General features: G+C 44.0%; 1 protein-coding gene across 2 annotated transcripts in view; it reads right to left on the reverse strand.

Annotated features, from left to right (window-relative positions):
• PGAP1 (post-GPI attachment to proteins inositol deacylase 1) overlaps positions 1 to 23678 on the reverse strand; it is a 321065-nt gene that overhangs the window by 61306 nt on the left and 236081 nt on the right. For both annotated transcript variants that reach the window (XM_069983559.1, XM_069983560.1), the window contains 4 exons: positions 9041 to 9107; positions 3468 to 3576; positions 2379 to 2417; positions 176 to 269 (listed from right to left, as the gene is read on the reverse strand). In XM_069983559.1, coding sequence (XP_069839660.1) covers positions 176 to 269; positions 2379 to 2417; positions 3468 to 3576; positions 9041 to 9107 — 309 coding nt within the window. The remainder of the gene's footprint in view (positions 1 to 175; positions 270 to 2378; positions 2418 to 3467; positions 3577 to 9040; positions 9108 to 23678) is intronic.

The raw sequence follows: 23678 nt of genomic DNA on the forward strand, positions 1-23678 counted from the left end.
TTAGGTAGGGCCTGGGTGCTGACAGATTCCCTTTAATTTTCATTGAGTATGCTTCTGCTAACCTAAAGCCAGGGGCAACATTAGCACAGATATACAAAAGTAGACATTTCTTTAGGTGACCCTTAATTGAACAGTATTGGTCAAACACTGTTGCCCTTAGTTAATGTTGTGTTACCTTTGCTTGATATAGAATAGAGTTGTGCCCCAAAAGCAAGAATCAGGTTAGAGACAATGTAAACATAAAGTAATGGCCAATGACATCTGATGATCTGTCAACAAAAAAAATATATAAAAAAAATAAAATAAGACAATTTTAGAAGAAACATAAAAAATTATTTTCAATACTAAGATTGTAAATAAAAAATGTAAGCAGTTTTGACTTAATTCTTTCACATTTTGTTACTGCTACCTAATTAACATGTCTATTGAAGGGAAACTACCAGCAGGTTAGAAGCATCCCTATAACATGGGATGCAGAGGATGAAGGTCTTTTTTTATGAAGAAGAATGTTAAGTATTAGTTTTCACGGTGGATGGGGTTACTCATTTTGGTACTTTATCTTTGTTAAAAAAACATTTATGAAAGATTTCCAAATACAGAAGTGAGAAACATTGATCCCACGCTGTGTATAGTATACAGTACTATGTTTCTGGTACTAAGGAGCTCTAGGATGAGGTGTTTATAATTCTGTATGTAGCGTGACCCGCTGCCTGCCCTGCACTTGTGTTGTTCAATGTGATTCCCTCCAAATGTTATGTTTACTTTGAACCTTTGTATTTTTGGGGGATTTGTTGGGTGGGGGGAGGGTAGTATTGCTTGGATGGTGGGATGGATTAAAGAGACTCTGTACCCACAATCTGCCCCCCCCCCAACAGCTTGTACCTTTGGATAGCTGCTTTTAATTCAAGATCTTTCCTGGGGTCTGTTTGGCAGGGGATGCAGTTATTGTCCTAAAAAACAACTTTTAAACATGCAGCCCCGTGCTCAAGATTGTGTATGCATTAGGCTGGCACAACCTCTCTGTCCCTCCTCCCCACCCTCTTCATCATTAGGAATGCTCCAGTCAGATTGTGTCCTATTCCCCACCTGTGTCAGCCCGGCACATGGGCTGGATCGTTAAAGAACCTGTACAATGTTCAGCATGGAGAAAATGTTCCAGTGGCATTCCTAATGATGAAGAGGGTGGGGAGGAGGGACAGAGGGGTGGTGCAAAGTTAGGGCACAGATATTCTAAGCCATTCCCGTTGGGCACAGGGCTGCACATTTAAAAGTTGTTTTTAGGACAATAACTGCATCACCTGCCGAACGGACCCCAGGACAGATCTTGGATTAAAAACAGGTATATGAAGGTACAAGTGGTTTGGGGGGGGGGGGTCAGATTGTGGGTACAGAGTCGCTTTAAAAATGTACATTTTTTGTGTTGGGAAACTGTTTTAATAAAAACTGATTAAAAAAACCAGCGAGAAACAGACATTGGGCACTCACCATTAATGCAAAATAAAGCCAGGGGTTATCCAGGGTTAGAAAAAACAAAACTATATATTTTTTTAAAGAACAGCACCACCCCTGTCCTCAGGTTGTGTGTGGTATATCAATTCAACACCATTCACCCCAATAAAACCACACCAAAACTGTGGACAGGAGAGCTACTGTCATTTTAACTTCTAATAAAATTATAAAGCATGTGTGCAATTTTCTTTTTCTTTGATTTATTTATCATGCTTTAAAACAAAGCTATATTTACATGAAACCAGGTCCAGTCTCCTGAAGTCAGCTTTTTAGTCTTGTGCTGGATGAAAAAAGAGACTAGACATAGGAAGTCACAGTAGTACAGAGTGTTACTGCTCAATATGACCATCAGTCAAATGACTGCCTTCTCTGTGATAACCAGGATTTCCTGTGTTTAGTCTTTTATTTTTAAAAAAAAGAGACTAAACAGTCTGTGTTTCAAATAACTAAAAAAATAAATAAAACAAAATAATGAATGTAATTTGCAAACTTGCTTTATTTCACATCCCTTGTTGGTTTATATTTTGAAAGGTAAAATGACAGTGACACTACGTTTTAAAAATGTTCTGATATGTAAAAAGTTTAGATCAGCACTGTAACCACACTCAGAGTGCTGTATGGATTCTGGGAAAGTCTGTAGACTTACTTTGAACTTTCTGTACATCCAGCACAGTGCTAAGCTGAGTGATGCTGCCCATTTGATTCAGCGATGAGTGGAGGTCTCAATATCTGGACCCCCACTTGTCAAAACCAGTTGCTAGGTCAGGTCAAAGGTTTTTTTTTTTTAAACTTTAGATACCATTTATTTTACAACCATAATCAAAATATATGTAATATACTTCATTAAAATGAATGAAAGGTGAACTTACCTGTCCTAGCATTTGTACAAATGATGTAGAAATTGTTACCTAAAACAAAAAGATACCAGAGGTAAAATAATATTTATATACTGTATACCAAAAAAGGGAAGTGAGCACCACTTACATTGTGTACGACAAAAAGAATTCAGACAAAATCCAAAAGAAAAAAGGCTGTTAGTTATGTTAAGAACTCATATCCAAACTTTGTAAAGAGTAAAAATATATATCTACTTTCTTAAGACCCAAACTTAAAAACCAATATAAGTACACCTATATGCCAGTTAAAAACACTTCAAGCGAATCTGTAGGTCCCCGACCCCGCTCCAACTGCTGGTCAATCCATGTCCAGTCCCGGGGTGCAAATATCTCCTGTTGCCGTCCTTTTTATAAAAAATTATCTTTTAACCCAATGGCACAGCGTCAACAAGGCGGGGCCTAGACGGGGCCATGATAGCATGTGTGGTAACATATTCACATACCCTAATTTTCCATTTTAGTATCAACATTTTAAAACAATCCTGAAATCTTGTAGTTTTCAATATGGCAGTAAGGCATAATAATAAACGGACGGGATGAGATCATGCCATTCACAATTGGTAAGGATTAGAGATGAGCGAACTTCGAGCATGCTCGAGTCGATCTGAACCCGAACTTTCGGCATTTGATTAGCGGTGGCTGCTGAACTTGGATAAAGCCCTAAGGCTATATGGAAAACATGGATATAGTCATTGGCTGTATCCATGTTTTCCAGACAACCTTAGAGCTTTATCCAAGTTCAGCAGCCAATGACCAACGTTCGGGTTCGGATCGTCTCGAACCCGAACCCGGTTCGCTCAACTCTAGTAAGGATCACAACTCACAATGACCTCTGCACAGGCCCAAGAGTAAGTCTAGAAAAAGACTCCTATACAATATCAATATCTCTAAATGCTCAAACAATATGGCTGCATTCATAATAATGTACATAATAAACTAAATAGAATTTAGGATGACAAAACAGTATTAGTTACAAACCAACATATTCCCATATATGCCTCTAATCAATACAAAGTAAAAAAAAATAATAGTTTTTTTTCCTGTAAATAGTTCCAAACTTACCTCATAATGGCAATCTTTAGATGTATACAGAGTTAATGTCACCATCTTACTGTCGTTTTGAGGCTGTGGAATATGTAATTTGGCAGAAAGCTGCAGAGGTAGATCATCACTTCAAAAAAAAGGAGGGGGGAGGGGCTGGATTACACAGGCCAAAAAACAACAACTTTTTTTATGTTTCTTTGATGAAAATATGAAAATATTACTAATTTTGGGTCGAGAAACTCAAATATACCCACAGAATTGTTTAATTAACTCTCGTTTTTTAGATACACGCCATGGAAGTATGTGCTGTAGGTAGCAAGAAGCATTCATTACAAGAGTATAAATTGCACACAAATGTCATGTTTAAACTTGAAATATTTCACGGAGAATCTTTAAAATAGCACAAAATAGCAAAAACACAATACATTAATTGAACACAACAGTTCAGACAAGACCTATTCACAAGAACTCTTTATTTTTGCTTGTTTATTGAAGTGTACTTCTGGTACATCTCTGAATAATGTCCAACAGTAGTCTGCAAGCATGGAAGCATTCCACTTGCCCTGATATCTTCGTTCCATATTTAAAATATCTTGGTGGAATCGCTCACCATGCTCATCGCTTACTGCACCACAATTGTCCGGGAAGAAATCCAGATGAGAGTCAAGAAAGTGTATTTTTAATGACATGTTGCAGCCTAAGGGCTGGGTTCACACTACGTATATTTCAGTCAGTATTGTGGTCCTCATATTGCAACCAAAACCAGGAGTGGATTAAAAATACAGAAAGGCTCTGTTCATACAATGTTAAAATTGAGTGGATGGCCGCCATATAACAGTAAATAACTGCCATTATTTCAATACAACAGACGTTTTTTTTTTTAAATACCAGCAAATATTTGCCATTAAATGACGGCCATCCACTCAATTTCAACATTGTGTGAACAGATGCTTTCTGTGTTTTCAATCCACTCCTGGTTTTAGTTGCAATATTAGGACCACAATACTGACTGAAATATATGTAGCGTGAACCCAGCCTGAGGCTGCGTTCATGTTACGTATATTTCAGTCAGTATATGTATATTTCAGTCAGTATATTTCAGTCAGTATTGTGGTCCTCATACTGCAACCAAAACCAGGAGTGGATTAAAAACACAGAAAGGATCTGTTCACACAATGTTGAAATTGAGTGGATGGCCGCCATTTAATGGCAAATATTTGCTGTTATTTTAGAACAATGGCCGTTATATTGAAATAATGGCAGTTATTTATTGTTATATGGCGGCCGTCCACTCAATTTCAACATTGTGTGAACAGATCCTTTGTGTTTTTAATCCAATCCTGGTTTTGGTTGCAATACTGACTGAAATATACTGACTGAAATATACGTAGTGTGAACCCAGCCTAATTTATGATACTTCATAAGAAGGTTATTCACAACATCAACATAGTTATAAACTCGTCTGTTTCCCAAGAAGCCACGTACAACATCTGTGAAGGCTTGCCATGCCGCCTTCTCATTGCCTTGTAGGATCTCTTCAAAGTTTCCATCCCTAAGTAGGTCACGAATTAAAAATTTCCCTGATAATTCCTGCATAATCATAAATGACCTGTATCTCAGAAACAAGAGCTAAAAATGACTTTTAAGTAACATATTCGTTTTTAGGGTGCTAAGATTATTACAAACCAGCTATTTTCATTTCAGAAACATTTTCACTGTTGTCCAGTGTTATCAGATCGCCATAAACTGTATATACAACTAATTTGTTAAACAGGGAACTTTCAAGGGGAAAAAAACCCTGAAACATGAAATATGCTACTATGGGTTTATAAAGGGAAAAGATCTGCAAAAGACCAGAATATTCTAGTAGCAGTGAGATTGATACAATCTGTAGAAATCTCATTAAGTTTATGTTGTGTTTCCCCACTACCGTCGAGAACTAAATAAAGTGGTAGCTCGATTCTAGAACACCTCGGTTCTTGAACCACAATTTTCCCCAAAGTTTTGTTCGGTACCTGAAATTTGCTCGGTATCTGAACAAAACTGGGGGAAATAACTGTGGGCTGAACTACTGTTATCAGAGGTGTTCGGGTACCACTGTTTAGAGAAGGGAATACCTTCACTATGAAGAGATTCCCCGGTACTCTAAACAGGGTTTCCCAGCCAGAAGCAGAAAACGTTCTCCGGAGGAAGCCCTGTCTGTACTGTTGCTGCTGAGCCAGCTCAATTTACCAGCCAGGTAGGAGTTAATTTGTGATGCTGTGCACAAAATCACCTCTTAACCCCCTAGAAGGAGAACACCACCAAAATGATTCACTTACTCTACCTGGGTCCAGTCTGTGTATTTATGTGCACAGCAGCCTCAAGTGATGGTCACATGATTGTTATTGTCACTGAGCAGGCTCAGCAGCAGCAGTACAGATAGGGCTCCATCTGGAGCAGAAGTTTTCTGCTCTAGACTGGGAAACCCTGTTTGTAGCTGGGATTCATCACTCCTGCAGTAAGGAGCAGTATACAATGCACTGCTACTTACTGTATACCCAGAGAAGGCAAGCAGTGGTGCTAGTGCATCACTACTTAACTCTTTACACTCCGTGGCCAAGCCCTCTGCACCTGACCCATGGAGTGTAAAAAACAAACGCTAAGGATACACAGCATTGAAATTACATGATTTTGTGCCTATTTCCTGGTGAAAATTCCCTGTTGATTTTTCTTATGTAGAAAACATGCAGAATATCATCCCAGTGAGAACATATCAAGATATTTTTGTTCATGATCCCTATACTAATAAATAGGACTTGTACATGGAAAAGGTACCACAGCTAACTGATCCCCCATTGTAAGCTGCGTCTCTCCATGCTGAACTGTGAAGGGCGCATCTAGAGTCCATCTACCATTCAAAATTACTCTTTATTTTAGCTTTTTTTGTGTATTTTCTAGAGCAGTGCTTCTCAAACTGTGAGACTGGCCTCACCAGTGAAGCGCCCTCTAGTTGTTGGTGAGGCCCAGCTTGTGAGGCAGTTTTCACAAAAGTGACAGTTCTTTTCCTGACTGCAACAATCTCTGCTTTAGGAACATTTTTTACTTATTTTATATTATACAGAGATTAGGAGATAAATGGAGGGTCGCCTGAGCAATAGTTTTTATTTTCTTAAGGATTTCCACCATAGATGGTGAGGCCCCAGCATCTTCTTGGTCAGTCTGGTGAGGCCCAGGCATCATTTTGTCTATTGAGTGAGGCTCCAGTAGAAAAAGTTTGAGAAGCACTGTTCTAGAGACATTTGTTATAAGTCAAAAACATTCAAATTAGGATGACTGCAGTATTGGCTACTAGATGTTACAACAACATGCCTTTACTGATGTTTAAAAGTGGTTATCCAGCATTAGAAAAACATTGCCACTTCCTCCAGAGAATACCTGACTCTTATCTCCAGTTTGGGTGGGATTTTGCAACCCAGTTCAGTTGAAATGAGTAAAACTTAAAGAGGTTATCCAGCGCTACAAAAACATGGCTACTTTTCCCCCTCTCTTGTCTCCAGTTCAGATGTGGTTTGCAATTAAGCTCCATTTACTTCAATGGAACTGAGTTTCAAACCCCATCCAATCTGGAGACAAAAGAGGGGAAAAAGTGGCCATATTTGTGTAGCGCTGGATAACCCCTTTAAAGGGGTTATCCAGCGCTACAAAAACATGGCCACTTTCTTTCAGAGACAACACGACTCTAGTCTCTTGTCTGAACTTGCAATATTTATGGGAGCTCTACAGAGATGTGAAATAGTTTCATCTATTGTAGCTCATTTCTTGTGACTTTTATTCTGTGCTTTTATATATTTTCTGAGTACATCCTCTATCTATGGGTATAAAAGTTGCTATTCTTTGGTACACATGATACACTTTCATCACAGCAGCACGTGAACATTCCACAAAGTGTACAGTTTCAGAAATAATGCCATCCCTGATCCGAAAGTAATATAATCATACCCTTTTCGCAAATCTGTGTGTCTATATAATGTACTGCCATGTAAACTGGCCTCTGTGCCAATCCACATTGTTTCCTGCTCCCACTGCTCTACTCCCTTGGGAGACAAAGATTACATGCCTCTGTCACACACTGTGTGAGCAAAGAATGATCATGCAGACAGGGGGCAGGGCGTGATGTCACAGGAGGCTTGGCTGGATCCCTTAATCCCCTGAGTGATTCCAGTCAGAAGCAGGTGCTGCAAGTTCACGGATTGTGCAAAACTCTGCAGTGAAATTAGGGCTGTGTTCACACATATTGGTATTTCATTGCAGTACTGCAGCATCTGCTTAAAAATGATGCAGTAATACAATTAAAAGGATCAGAGCTGGCACTGCAAAACCCACCTGGACAAAAAATAGGCATAAACATTATATCCCATGTAAGATAATATCGGATAAAGTCTTTATTGTGGGGCTTAACCTCAAAGATAAAAGATGCTTGTTCATAATATGTGCGTGGAGATGAAAAGATAAATTTAATTCAAAAAGTTCTTTACTTTATTCCAATATCAGCGTTACAGGTAGAGAATACAGCATGCTGTGTGGTGTTACAGGTAGAGAATACAGAGTGCTGTGTGGGTGAGACTACAATGAATTAATAAAGTACTGCAAATAATTCAGTAACACAATGAAACTGCAATGTGTGAACATAGCCTAGATATTCTGCAACAGATTTGGGCAGGGAATGGGCAGGGTGGGGGGCTGTGAACAGCTGAAGGAAACCATTGCATTCTGGAACCTGTAGTACTGTGTGCAAATGCTCAACCAGGAAATACAACCAAACAATACAGAACAAACCCCCCCAAAACAAATGGATTTTTGGTAGGTTCAAAACTGGGATAGACAGGTAAGCAATGCTTAATGCTTCTGCAGAAGGTTCATTTTTTTAACCTCTACCTTGAGTTCCCCTTTAACTAGAGGTCCCCCCTAAGGCTAGGTTCACACTGCACTTGTGTCTACATTTAAACAGAAATTGTCAGCAGCCACCAAGCCTCATAAAGCCCTGACAGTTTAAGGTTGCATTCCAGTAATAAATCAAAGAGCCAAGACTTATTTTATGTATAAGTGGGCAAAGCTAGCATGAAATTACCCTTTTATTTATTTTAAAAAGCCCAGCAGTTGGACAGGTGTCTGTTTCACCTCTTTCACCCCTTCCCTGCATCATAAATAGTCAGAAATTGGTTTCCAGTACTGGTTGCTGCTGATAGATTCCCTTTAATGTATACGTTTTATACTCTCAAAATGAATAATGATGTATAAGTTAAACAGATACTAAAGATAGATGCCACTGTATGCTGTATACAATAGCACAGTGGACTATGCTTCTGTATACAGCAAGTTTAAATGTAATAAAAAGGACACAGTGAATAGTAACACAAAATACAGTGTAAATCTAGCCTAAGGGATTGTTCTTTCCTAGTAACTAGCACATAAAAAAATCTATCAGCAAAACTATAAACATTTTCCAGAAGTGGTCTTTGTCTGCACCTTGTAGATCACCTGATAATTCACTGTTCACAGACTTCATATCATTACAAAATACATAAAAAAAAAAATCCAAGATACAATACCTTGGTACTCTAAAAAGATCCTCATGTGACCATGGCACGTGTAATCTGTAAATACTTGATTGCATTTCTGTAAAGAGTAACCATCCGTTACTAACATAATTACTAACATAATAACCAGGAAATGAAAAACATTAATAGAGAAATTTGTTTACATCAGAGACAATATTGTCTCAGACAGATAGCAACCAATAACAGTCCATTATGAGAAAAGAAAGTCGAGTTGTGATTGGTTAAGAACTGTCCAAGTAATTTTTGTCTTAAACGGAATTAAAAATCTAGACCATTGGGTGTATATACAGAAATATGTTTATCTATATAAATGCATATACTATGTTATTCTTTTAATTATGTATGCTATTATTTAGATTCTGCCAGTACACAATAAAATGCAATGTCCAATGTAAGCGTCCAAATTGGTGTTTTTTTTTAACACACCACAGGCCACATGTTACTAGCAAATCACAATAAAACTGGCAGTAATTTGAGGTAAAAATAACAACAGAAGCGCAAAAACCAGCATGTGAACACAAATTAGAGTATCTTAGGGCTATGTTCCCACACAGTATTTTTGCTCAGTATTTTGAAACCAAAACCAGGAGTGGATGGCTCCCCCGTATTCCCCCCTTATAGATGGCTCCCCCCTGTATCCCCCCCTATAGATGGCTCCCCCCTGTATTCCCCCCCTCGTATAGATGGCTCCCCCTGTATCCCCCCCTATAGATGGCTCCCCCTGTATCCCCCCCTATAGATGGCTCCCCCCTGTTTCCCCCCTCTCGTATAGATGGCTCCCCCCTGTATCCCCCCCTATAGATGGCTCCCCCCTGTATCCCCCCTATAGATGGCTCCCCCTGTATCCCCCCCTCGTATAGATGGCTCCCCCCTGTATCCCCCCCTATAGATGGCTCCCCCCTGTATCCCCCCCCTCGTATAGATGGCTCCCCCTGTATCCCCCCTATAGATGGCTCCCCCCTGTATCCCCCCCTCTCATATAGATGGCTTCCCCCTGTATCCCCCCCTATAGATTGCTCCCCCCTGTATCCCCCCCTATAGATTGCTCCCCCCTGTATCCCCCCTATAGATGGCTCCCCCTGTATCCCCCCCCCCCTCGTATAGATGGCTCCCCCCTGTACCCCCCCCCTCGTATAGATGGCTCCCCCTGTATCCCCCCTATAGATGGCTCCCCCCTGTATCCCCCCTCTCATATAGATGGCTCCCCCCTGTATCCCCCCCTCGTATAGATGGCTCCCCCCTGTATCCCCCCCTATAGATGGCTCCCCCCTGTATCCCCCCCTATAGATGGCTCCCCCCTGTATTCTCCCCCCTCTCGTATAGATGGCTCCCCCCCCTGTATCCCCCCTATAGATGGCTCCCCCCTGTATCCCCCCCTCGTATAGATGGCTCCCCCCTGTATCCCCCCTATAGATGGCTCCCCCCTATATCCCCCCCTCTTGTATAGATGGCTCCCCCCCTGTATCCCCCCTATAGATGGCTCCCCCCTGTATCCCCCCCTCCTCGTATAGATGGCTCCCCCCCTGTATCCCCCCCTATAGATGGCTCCCTGCTGTATCCCCCCTATAGATGGCTCCCCCCTGTATCCCCCCCCTCGTATATATGACTCCCCCCTGTATCCCCCCTATAGATGGCTCCCCCCTGTATCCCCCCCTATAGATGGCTCCCCCGTATTCCCCCCTTATAGATGGCTCCCCCGTATTCCCCCCTTATGGATCGCTCCCCCCAGCACATCAGATAAAAAAAACAAACACCCAACTCACCTACCAGCGCTCCCTTGTCGCTGCTTCCTCTCCTCTTCTGCACCCGGCTGATGCGTCGCTCCCTGGGGGATTCTCAGGGAGTGCACACATCAGGAAGCTCAGTGTGCGCCCAGGCCGGGACTTCCGGTACAGGAAGCCCCAGCGATGCGCACTGAGGTTCCTGATGCGTGCGCTCCCTGAGAATCCCCCAGGGAGCGACGCATCAGCCGGGGCCGGATTTCCTCTTGCGACCGCAAGCAAGCAAGTGCTTGCGGTCGCAAGAGAAGGGGAAGGGGGGGCGCGCAGGGCCGTCTTACCCATTGGGCATGGGAGGCGGCTGCCCGGGGACCCTTGCGTCCTAGGGGGCCCCTGCCCGCTGTGACAGCAGGCAGGGGCCCCCTAGGACGCATGGGCCCCCGGGCAGCCGCCTACCATGCCCAATGGGGTAAGACGGCCCTGCCCGGGGCTACACTGGGAACCATCTCAAAAGAGCTAGGAGGATCGTAAATAATAAACACAGGGGCACTTTGTTACACGGTCGTGTGAACAATGGCCCTGTTAACATGGATAATAAAGAATCCCATCCTCTCACTTTCTCTATCACCTATTCCCCAGAGTATCCTGAAATCATAAACATACTATACAAAAATGTATCTATCTTAAGACAAGATGATACCCTTGCGGAAATTTTAGAGCAAGGCCACAGATGTGTAGCACGTAAAGGCAAATCCCTGGGAGATATTTTATCCCCCAGTATGTATTATGCCCCTAATACAAGCAATGTCAACAACATTAAGGGGAATTTTAGGTGTGGCCTTAATCGCTGCCAGGTATGTGTTCACACTAACACCAGAAAACGCTACACTGACAGTACTACTCACACTCAGACCATGATTAAGCGCAGTCGCGTGAAACGCGTTGGTCCATCCAGTGACATCCTATTTTAATGCAGAATTAATAAACGCTAAGTTTTAGTCTCACGTCTGGAGTGCCGGAATCCACCACTTTTTTCTTTCTACCTACGTTCAGTAATCAGTGCCTAGCCAGCACCGGACATCCGTGCACCCTCCACTATCTGTGATTGCTGCAAGGAAGACAACGCCTAGGTGAGCTGAATCCCAATTTACTCTTTTTCTATGTTCACACACTGTTGAAATTGAGTTCACAGAACAGCAGTCATCTTTTTAAAATAACAGCAATTATTTGCCATTAAATGGTTGCCATCCACTAAATTTCAACAGTGTGTGTTTTCAATCCACTCCTGGTTATGGTTGCAAAATACTGAGCAAAAACACTTTGTAGGAACCTAGACTTACACTACTGTAATATGGCAGAAATAGGAAGCAATTCTTTTCTGCCCTCAGATTCCTGAGGACACAGGTGGTGAAAATCCTTGCAGCAAGACTTGGTGGCAGCAGACACAGAGGATTCCATTGGCACAGGAAGGTGCATAGTAAACCCTGAAGATCTTAGGGTGGTATTACACGGAACGAAAATGATTTGAACGATAATTGTTTAGTGTATTAGCAGACAACGAGAAATCGGTCGTTTAATAGAATTTGGACCTATTTTTATCGTTGATTGTTCTCATGTAATAAGACGTTGTTCGGTCCTTAGCAGTGGCGGCAAACGCAGTGGCGACGACAGGACGAATGCAATAACGATCATAAGTAACGATTATGGTTCCATGTAATTGGGTAAACGGTTTGATGTCATTCGCCATAGCTGTCGTTTGAGTTTGTTTATCGTTAATCGTTGAAAAATCGCTTTGTGTAATAGTACTCTTAGTCTTTGGATCTCCTGTAATGTTAAATAGTGAAATAATTGTAAGTAGATGGGCACCACCCAAAAGATCACTCTAATAGGACAGAATGAGGTGCTCCTGGTGACTGAATCGAACTTAAAAAGGATCTACACATGAATCAAACGGCACCGGCACCGGCACGGGGAAGCCAGTGCCGTGGTCCTTTTTTTGAACCACGGCCCGCTTCCCGCATATGGCACCATTCTATTTAAGGTTACCGACCCGGGTTGAAGCACTGGAGGCGGGCCGGCCCACCCCCAGTAGGAGGAAACCCCCGCCCCCTCCATGACGCGGCTCCATTGATTCTAAAAAAGGACCGCGACACCGGCCTCCCCGTGCCGCTTCTGTTCGATTCATGTGTAATTTTAAAGAGAGTGCACCTGATGGCACATCCTCATTAATTTACAAACTTAATACACAAAAAAAGCAGCACCAATGAAAGGAAGCACACCTAGTAAATAAGCAAGAAAATAAGCTTTATTAACCTCTTAAGGACGCATGACGTACCCGTACGTCATGCGCCTGTAGGAGGTATTCAGAGCGGGGCAGCATGGCGACCCCGCTATGAACCGCTGTGGTTCCGGGTGCCCCTCGTAGCTCAAGACCGCGGGTATTAGCATTAGATCGCCGTGCCCGCTAATGCAGTAATCAGATGCAGCTGTCAAACATGACAGCTGCATCCGATTACTGGATGCAGCATTTCCCTGGTGTCTAGTGGGTGAGATCGCTCCTCCGGGACGTTGTCCTGGAGGAGCGATCTCCGTTACTGATGCCAGCCTGGGACCACTCCAAGATGGCGCCGTCCCCGGCTCGGCACTCGTTTGTTTTCGGCTGTAGCAGCCGAAAGCAAACGAGTGCCGATCTCATTGATCTTTGCTGTATAACTATACAGCAAAGATCTCAATGAGAGATCAAAGTATATATACTAGAAGTCTCCCAGGGGGGGCTTCTCGTATGTGTGTAAAAAAAAAAGTATTGTTATTAGCAAAAAGCCCCCTCCCCTAATAAAAGTTTGAATCACCCCCCTTTTCCCAGGTTTTAAATAAAAGAAAATAAATAAACATGTTTGCTATTGCCGGGTGTGTAATCGCCCAAACTATTAATTAATCACATTCCTGATCTCGTACGGTAAACGACATAAGCGCGAAAAAATCCCAAAGTGCAAAATTGCGCATTTTTGGTCACATCAAATCCAGAAAAATTTTTATAAAAAGCTATTAAAAAGTCGTATATGCGCAATCAAGGTACCGATAGAAAGAACACATCATGGCGCAAAAAAATTACACCTGATACAGCCCAATAGACCAAAGGATAAAAGCGTTATAAGCCAGGGAATGGAGCGATTTTAAGGAACGTATATTTGTTAACAATGGTTTGAATTTTTTACAGGCCATCAGATACAAGAAAAGTTATACATGTTATATATCATTTTAATCGTAAAGACTTGAGGAACATATATAACAAGTCACCACACTTTGAATTTTTTTCTGGTTTCGCAGTGTACTTTATGCAAAAATTCAGCCTGTCATTGCAAAGTACAATTAGTGACGCAAAAAATAAGGGCTCATGTGGGTTTCTAGGTGGAAAAATGCAAGTGCTATGGCCTTTTAATTACAAGGAGGAAAAAACGAAGACGCAAAAACGAAAAGTGGCCCCGTCCTTAAAGGGTTTAAAGGGAACCAATCACTGCCAAAATGCTCAGGAAACTATACATACAGTGAAATGAAGCCCCCTGCAGTGTTTCCAAATTTGTACCTAGGAGCATTGCACATACATTTCATATTCATGAAAACAAAGTTTGTAAATGTCCAGTTCAGTATGTAACCTCAAATAGTCATGTGGGCGTTCCTCTGCGCCAAACTGGTCCCGCCTCTCATGGATGGCCCCTGTGACAGCTCCTTAAAAGGCTCTTGCATCAAGAATCACGCCAAGAGGAGTGGCCCCTGAGCACCAATGCGGGATTACAGCTAACTCGACTGTGTCATCCGTGACTAGTTCAGCGCTAAGAAATGCCATTTACAAACCTAATTTTATTGGGGTATATACAAAGCTCATAGGTGTCAGTTAGTTACACATTCGAAATCCATATAGGGGGCTGTATACTGTACATATAGCTTCCTGTGCATTTTGGCAGTGATTGGGTCCCTTTAACTACAAGCTGAAAATATTAAAAACATATAAAAGATCAAACAATACCATACAACCCGTGAAGTTTGGCCTAAAGACCCCAGGGGAGTGCAAAGATCCCACATGTTACGCCACTCACAAGAGGCTTCATCAGGAGTAAACAATGCACAGTGGTTTACCCTTACCTGTGTGCCTCCTGGCTGTACACAGGTTCCCTGGGCAGTTGCTTTCATACCATTATTTTCCGGATGCAACTGACATGATATTTTAAATGTTTGTAATGTTTTCATCCTGTTATTAATTAAGCCTATGTTTTGTAATTTCCCAGGTGTGCTTCTATTCATTGTTTGTGTAAATAAAGTAATAAAACTGTAAATTGGGCTAGAGGTATGTCTGGAGGGAGAAAATGGAGTTTACTGAACAAAACATTCTGCTTACAGTCAAGCTTTGCAATGGCTCTGTAATGTTCTGAGGCTGATTTGCTTCCTCTAACTGAAAGTTTCCTGTATCGAGAAACTTGCAGTATGTGGAGGGCAAAATGGATTGAATCACACAACAGAAAATCCTAGGAAAAAGGTAATGGCTTCTGTGAGACAGATAAAACTTGGGTGTCAAAGGACTTTGCAAGACCTAAATTATATCTCAAAACCCACCAGGATTTGGTTTTAGCAGTTGTTGTCTAGTAGTAGATTCTGGAGCAGCCACTACAGTTGCCCAAGTTGCAAGAGGCAAAGCTAAGAATTTTATTGATCTGAAGGCCAGAGCCAATAAAGAACGGATCAAGACTCCTCAGAAATAACACCAAAAGCTGCTTTTTGGCTATGCAAAATAACAGAGGTGGGTCATAACAAAAATATAAGTTTTAACCAGCTGTGGAAACTATGCTGAAAAGTAAGTTTATTTTATCAACTAACAAAATGTAAAGTGAATAAACATAGGAGAAAAACAAATCAATATTTAGTGTGAGCACCATTTGCCTTTAGAATAGTTTCAATTTATCTAGGTACACCCGGCAACGGACTGGGCCACTGGAGGATCCTCCGATAGGCCCCGGTCCCCACGCTGATGCAGCACACTGACTGTCAGGCGACAGGACCCCCCGACAGTTATACAGTTTTGCCGTGGCCCCCCTCCCCAACCACTCTTGTGACCGTAAGCAGTGTCTTGCTTGCAGTCACAAGAGACAATATGGCCCCCAGCTGATGCTGCGCTCCCTGGAGCGGGGGGCCTGCACCCGGCTGGCGCACGCATCAGGAAACTCTGTGTGCGCCGGAACTTTCGGTACACGGAGCGTGTTACAGACGCTCCCTGTACCGGAAGTACTGGCCCCAGGCGCACACAGAGCTTTCTATTGCGTGCGCTGGTACACCCCCCACGGGGAGCAGAGCATCAGCCGGGGGAGAACAGAAGACAGACAACTGGGGAGCGAGTGGTTAGGAGAGTTGTGTTTTTTTTTCTTTTTATCTGTACAGGGGGCATCTATAAGGGGGATAACAGGGGTCCATCTATAAGGGGGCTAACCGGGGGCCATCTATAAGGGGGCTAACCAGCAGCCATCTATAAGGGGGCTAACCAGCAGCCATTTATAAGGGGCATAACATGGGTTCGGCATGTATAAGGGGATTAACATGGGTGGGCATGTATAGGGGGCCTAAAATGGGGGGCATGTATAAGGGGGCTAACATGGGGGGGCATGTATAAGGGGGCTAACATGGGGGGCATGTATAAAAGGGTTAACAGGGGGCATCCATAAGGGGGATAACATTGGGGGCATCTATGAGGGGGATAACATTGGGGGCATCTATGAGGGGGATAACAGGGGGCATCTATAAGGAGGATTACCTGGGGGCCATCTAGAAGGGGGATTACATGGGGGCATCTATAAAGGGGGATAACGGGGCATCTATAAGGGGGATAACAGGGGGCAATCTATAAGGGGGGGTAACATGGGGGCCATGTATAAGGGGGATAACGGGGAGCCATGTATAAGGGGGATAACTGGGTGGAATAACAAGGAGCACTGTAATTACTTATATAGTGTGCGGAGATTGTGTACCATTGGTGTCAAATGGGTCAATGTATGGTTTGCGCTACTGTACTGACACAGCCCCGTGGTCACTACAGTACACCAGTGCCATCATAATTAATCCTGATGCTGGAAGCTCCCTGGTCCAGTCCACAGAACAGTGTGACAGTACGGTGAGAATATGGTAACTGTGTGACAGTATAGTGATAATATGGTAGGGGGTAGATGTTTTCGTTCTATCCCCTATTAGTGATGTTCTGGGGTCACTTCCCTACACTGAGCCCCGATAGATCTATGTATTCTTATATGCCACAAAGCATCCCGTGTATTATGCACCTAGGACCCAACTACAACAGTTGCAGGCACTACAACTTCCAGCATTTACTGACAGTCTGCAGCCCTCAGGATATGCTGGGAGTTGTAGTACAGTAAAGACACATTCCTCTGATAACTGCAGCTGTAGACAGAAGTATTGCTGGACCTTCAGGGTCGATGGTTGTGACCCCCAGATTGCAGCCACCAGTAGCCTCTGCAAACAGTGATTTATTAAAGTGTTGTCCACTTAGAAACTACAACTCCCAGCATACCCTGAGAGCTGTATAAATGTAGGGTGTTCTGAGATTTGCACAGATGCAGATGAATCCAGGAAACGAGCAGGTCAGCATGTCATGTCTCACTGGTTCTATATCGTTGGGCCCTAAGGATCATTTGCTCTGGTGGGCCCCAGGTACCCCAATCCGACACTGGGTACACCAAAGCCATGTTGTCACATACCTAGGAACACATGCGGCCAAAACCACACTCCCATATATTTATCAGCAGCTGTATGATGTTGCTGTACAATCTTGGCGACATCGCATGGTGGAAAGGTTTTGGCTGCATGCATTCCGAGCTATGCGAGGCTGTGTCAGGAATTTTGTAGGATTGCAGTCAGATGTATGAGTAAACTATTATTATGTAGGTTGAAACACAGTCATTAAAGCAAAAACAGTAGTATAAGAGACTTAAAGGAGAAGTACAGTTTAAATTTTTATTAAAGTATTGTATTGCCCCTCAAAAGTTATACCATTCACCAATATACACTTATTACGGGAAATGCTTATAAAGTCCTTTTTTCCCTGCACTTACTACTGCATCAAGGCTTTACTTCTTGGATAAAATTGTGATGTCACGACCCAACTCCCAGAGCTGTGTGGGATTGTGGCTGCTGGAGAGGATGATGGCAGAGGCATGCTCAGTGTCCCTCCAGTGCCCCGTGTCCCTCAGTGTCCCCACTTCCATCATCCTCTCCAGCAGCCACATCTCGCTCAGCTCTGGGAGTCGGATCGTGACATCACCATTTTATCCAGGAAGTAAAGCCTTGATGCAGTAGTGCAGAGAAAAAAAAGCACTCTAATAAGTCTAAACTGGTAATCTGTATAACTTTTGGGGGGCAATACAATACTTTAACCTCTTCAAATTTTCGTTTTTGCGTTTTATTTTTTTCCTCCTTGTGTTCAAAAGGCCATAGCGTTTGCATTTTTTGACCTACAGGCCCACATGAGCCCTTATTTTTTGCGTCACTAACTGTCCTTTACAATGGCAGACTTAATTTTTCCATAAAGTATGCTGTAAAACCAGAAAAACAATATATAGTGCTATTTCCCACAATTGAGTAGACCAGGCAGGCTCACTTCCTCAAAAAAAAAGTGTTGTCACGTCTCAAAGTATATGTTCCCTCAGGGTCCAGCAGGGGGCGCATGTATGCATCTATGTGTAGATGAATCAGTGCCTTCTCCCTCCCTGTGCTGCCCAGTGATCTAATGTACCCCCTCCCTCCGTCCCATCCCGCTGCCTGTTTCCGTCCTATTACACCTGCTGCCAGGTACCAGGCAGCGGGGTGAGGGCTCCCCCAACTAACTCAGAGTTCACCCAGTCGCCCTGCCCTGTGCAGGAGCGCTCACCCACTGCTCGCTCCCGGCAGGGTGAGCGCTCCTGCACCTCCCCCTCTAGCCGCCCTTCCTCTGAGCCGCCCGGTCCCTTGCAAATGTGGTAGCGAGTGACGGGTGAGCTCTCCTGCAACTCCCCCTCTAGTCGCCCATCCTCTTAGCCTCCCCGATACACAGCGCAGGAGAGGGACCGGGCTTCTAAGAGGACGGGCGGCTAGAGATTATAATTTTTGGGGATTTGATGCGACAAAAAATGCACTTTTTGTGGATTTTTGCATGTACGCCGTTTACCGCGCGAGATCCGGAATTTAATAATTGAATAGTTTGGGCAATTATGCATGCGGCGATACCAAATATGTTTATTTTATTTATTTATAAAATGGGAAAAGGGGAGTGATTCAGACTTTTATTAGGGGAGGGGATTTTTTTTATTACATCATACTTTAACTTTTAGTCTCCCTGGGGCACTTTCAGTATTACTGCAGTGATCTCCCATAGAGATCACTGCAGTATACTTTATACAGCAATGATCGATCAGATCATTGCAGTATTACTCTGGTCTGTAGCAGACCAGAGGAATCAAATGCCGACTCAGAATCAGCGTTGGAGCATCGCTAAGCCCCGGCTTGGTAAGCAGAAGGGATTTTCCCTCCGCGATTGCATCGCGAGGGGGAAGATCCCCGCTAGACATTAGCGGCCATTAATACTTTTAAATGCAGCTGCCATGTGTAGCCCGGGACCGCTAATGGCCTCTGTCCCGGGCTACACATGGCACCTGGGATCCCGGCGGTTCAGAGAGGGGTGCGTGGGGGGGGGGCTTCTAGTATAAGTGTAAAAAGAAAGAAAAAAAAAAAAAGTGTTGTTAAAAAGCCCCCTCCCCTAATAAAAGTCTGAATCACCCCCCTTTTCCCATGTTTTAAATAAAAGTAAATAAATAAATATGTTTGCTATCGCCGCGTGCGTAATCGCCCGAACTATTAATTAATCACATTCCTGATCTCGCACGGTAAACTGTGTAAGCGCAAAAAAATCCCAAAGTGCAAAATTGCGCATTTTTGGTTGCATGAAATCCAGAAAAATTTTTTTATAAAAAGCCATCAAAAAGTCGTATATGCGCAATCAAGGTACCGATAGAAAGTCAACATCATGGCGCAAAAAATGGCACCTCACACAGCCCCATAGACCAAAGGATAAAAGCGTTATAGGCCTGGGAATGGAGCGATTTTATGTTTATTAAGAAGCCATCAGAAAAAATTACAACATGTCATATTAATGACCAAGAGGTCGGTTACAGTGGCATAAAGTATAACCGTGATACATAGCCCATCATGTTTTACATATAGCATGAAGCAACGTATGTTACATAATGAAACACAGGATAGCTACGCATCAACGCTATGAAAATATGATGAACAAAGCACCTTGAGGTGCAGCAATTTTGGAGAAATAACAAGAAAGAACATGCGCCCGCGAAGGGCCAACATAGTGAGGCCATTACAATAGAGGTTCGTGTGTAAGAACGCTAGGGCGCAGAGGGAAATCAGAAGGAAAAAGGAAAGAAAAGAAGCAAGGAAGCAGGTGAGAAAAAGGAAACAGCAACGACAACAAGGACAGGACAAAACAGAACACATAAACAAAGGGAAAGAGGAAGAGGGGCAGGAATGTGGGGGGGGGGGGGGGGAGTAAAGGGGGTTAAGAGAAACCAACAGAAACCAATTGTCAAATTCAGATAGGGGTGGACAGGTAGATGTTCCAAACCCCAGGGAAGGCATGAAGGAACATATTTGTTTGTATTCGAGCCAGGGCAGTCTCCCCACAGGACAGTCAGAGTAAAGAGATGTCAGTGGCGGCAGCCGGGAGCCAGCGAGAATCTGATGAACCCTAGGTAGTGCGTCCTTTTGCCAAACCAGGTAAGTGTGGGCCGTAAGGGCCGGCCGAAAAGATGGATTTTCAAAAAGGGGCGTCATGGGCCCTGGACGTAGAGAAATCTGGGACCGGACAATCCAGTTGTCCCAGACTGCAAGCGTGTGCTTAGTTAAATAAGGCCACCCCTGCACAGAGTCTCGATCCGCCTTTGTTAGCCAAGGAGCCAGTACTAAAGTGACGGGGGCAAGCGCAGTCTCCACTGTCACTCAGTCGAGATATGACTGCTGCTTCATGATAGATCTTTAAGTCTGGTAGTCCCATCCCGCCCTGCGTTTTGGGCTTCGAGAGAATCTTCTGGCTAAGTCGGGGTCTAGCATCCCCCCAAACGTATTTAGTGAATGCCTGATGCAGCACTGTTAAGTAAGTGGTTGGGACATATATCTGTTTGAAATAAGTACAGAAATCTCGGCAGAATGTCCATCTTCAGGACGTTCATCCTGCCAAACCATGTGAGAAATTTGCTATGGTAGGCTTGCAAACAAGCAACAATATTTCTCTGCAGTGGGAGGTAATTTAGGGGAAATAAAGATTCCAGTTTAGCGGGGATGCGAATCCCTAAATACATTATACTGTCGTATTGCCACCTGAAAGCAAAGGCGCCCTGGAGGACATGTACCACATCGTGCGGAAGAGAAACGTTTAGACCCTCGGTCTTTGACAAGTTGGCCTTAAAGTTAGTCTGCCAAAGACCTCGAACTCTTAAGAGTGAAGGGAAAGAAGTGTGAGAAGTGACATAAACTAACAATTCATCTGCGTAGAGTGCTGTTTTATGACACTCAGGGTCCACTGGAATGCCGTGAATACTCGGGTTGTTACGTATTGCTATCGCGAGGTGCTCCATAGTCAGTACATAGAGAAGGGGCGACAACGGACACCCTTGACGTGTGCCATTGCGGATCTGGAAGGCCCCCGACAGGATCCCATTAGCCCTAACCCTGGCAGAAGGACAGGAGTATAGCGCCATGACCTTATTAATAAAGGTATTGCCTAGGCCAATTTGTGTCAGGGTGGCTGAAAGAAATTGCCAATGGACCCTGTCGAAGGCCTTCTCTACATCGACCGACAACAAGCAAACAGTGAGCTTAGCCTCATGGGCATGGGCTATTAACGAGATGGTACGTAGGGTATTGTCCCTTGCCTCTTGGCCAGGGACAAAACCCACCTGATCCGGGTGGATCACCTGCGGTATGACGGCATTCAGGCGGGTCGCCAGCATCTTGGAGTATAACTTTATGTCACAATTGATAAGTGATATTGGTCTACAGCTATTGCATTGCGTGAGGTCTTTATCAGGTTTAGGGAGAACCACAATGTGGGCCTCCAAAGCTTGTTTTGGAAACAGACATGCAGAAGTAACTGAGTTGAACACAACCGACAGGAAGGGAGCCAGGCGCTCCTTGAACATCTTAAAGAAAGCAGAGGTGAACCCATCAGGGCCCGGACTTTTACCAGCCTTAAGCTCTGTAATTGCGGCACCAAGCTCCTTGGTAGTGAATGGAGCATCGAGCATCTCCGCTGTCTCCTGCTCTATCACAGGCAGGGCAGTAGCATGTACATCCTCCGATATCTTGGCTCCACGTATCTCTGGGGGCAGATTGTCATAGTGCCCTTTCAGGGAATATAACGAGCCATAATACTCCCGAAAAGAGTCAGCTATCAATTTGGGATTATGGGTCAAGCCCCCTGAACAGGTATAAATGCTTGGGACATACGTAGGAGCGGTCCGGGGGCGAATATGACGGGCCAAGGCTCTGCCGCATTTATTTGCATAAGCATAAAGGTAGTTGCGAAAGCAGCCCTTCTGGGACACCTCTGCTCTCTGCACAATGCTCGCTATTTGCTCCCTGAGAACCGTCAGCTTAGCGAACGTGTCCACTGCCGCTGTCTGCTTGTGTTGCTTAGAGGTGGCATCCAGCTCTTTGAGTAAAGTGCTAAGCTTCGCACTGCGTTCTTTTTTTATGCGCGCACCACGTTGGATAAAGACCCCCGTAAGACACATTTTAGGGCCTCCCACTGCAAAGGAAGAGACGTATCGTCCGAGGCATGCACAGCAAGGAAGTCTAGGATCGCCCTTTTCCACGGCCGCCGTACAAACAACATCTTGAAATAGCGCCTCATTGAGGCGCCACGTCCATTCGCTGGGTGCACCGTCAGGGACCCCCAAAGATAAGAATATTAGGGAGTGGTCGGACCACAAAGCCGTGCCAATGGAGGCATGCGCGTGTTGGGACACAAAAAACATTTCAATCCTACTGTACCCCAGATGCACTGGGGAGAAATATGTAAAGTCCTTAACAGTAGAGTGTAGCACCCTCCACGCATGTACAAGTCTCTGCGCGCGCAATGCCCCTTTGACAGTCGATACTGCTGCCTTGGGAACAGAGGATCTACCAGTCGACATATCTATCAGGGGATCGAGAGTAAGGTTGAAGTCGTCCCCCAGGATGAAGATCCCATCAATAAAGGTGTCAGCAGTCGTCAGAATATCCCTGAGGGCCCTGCCATGGTCCGAATTGGGAAGATACACATTACCCACTGTATAGACGGTGGAGGCCACCTTAAACAAAGACAAACCTACCCTGTGGGTCCAACAACGTATCAAGGAGGACGTGCTGTAGAGACCTATGGATTGCCACCGAGACACCTTTTGACTTGGCAACCGTATTTGTGCTATGGAACCAATATGGGTAACGGCAAGACTGCAGCCGAGGCACGTGGCCCTCACGGAAATGCGTTTCCTGCAAAAGAAGGACATGCGATTTCTGTTTGTGCATGGAATATATAACGCGGTTGCGTTTGATCGGTTCATTTAGGCCTCTCACATTGAGCGAGGCGAGTCTGAGGCTTGCCACAGCCATGATATATATAGATAGGGAACAAGGGGAGGGAAAAAGGGGGAAAGGAAAAAGTGAGGAGAAGGAAGGGACACAAAACACAAAAGTAGACAACCGAACAAGCAGGTGAAAAAGAGAAGCCACAATAAGAAGAGAAAAGAGAAAAAAAAAGTACACAGAACACAGAGGTTTACAGAAGAAACCTCCTAGCCGCAGGGAACTAACCACTACAGGTAAAGAAT

This window comes from Dendropsophus ebraccatus, chromosome 9 (genome assembly GCF_027789765.1).
Source record: "Dendropsophus ebraccatus isolate aDenEbr1 chromosome 9, aDenEbr1.pat, whole genome shotgun sequence".
Lineage (NCBI taxonomy): Eukaryota > Metazoa > Chordata > Amphibia > Anura > Hylidae > Dendropsophus > Dendropsophus ebraccatus.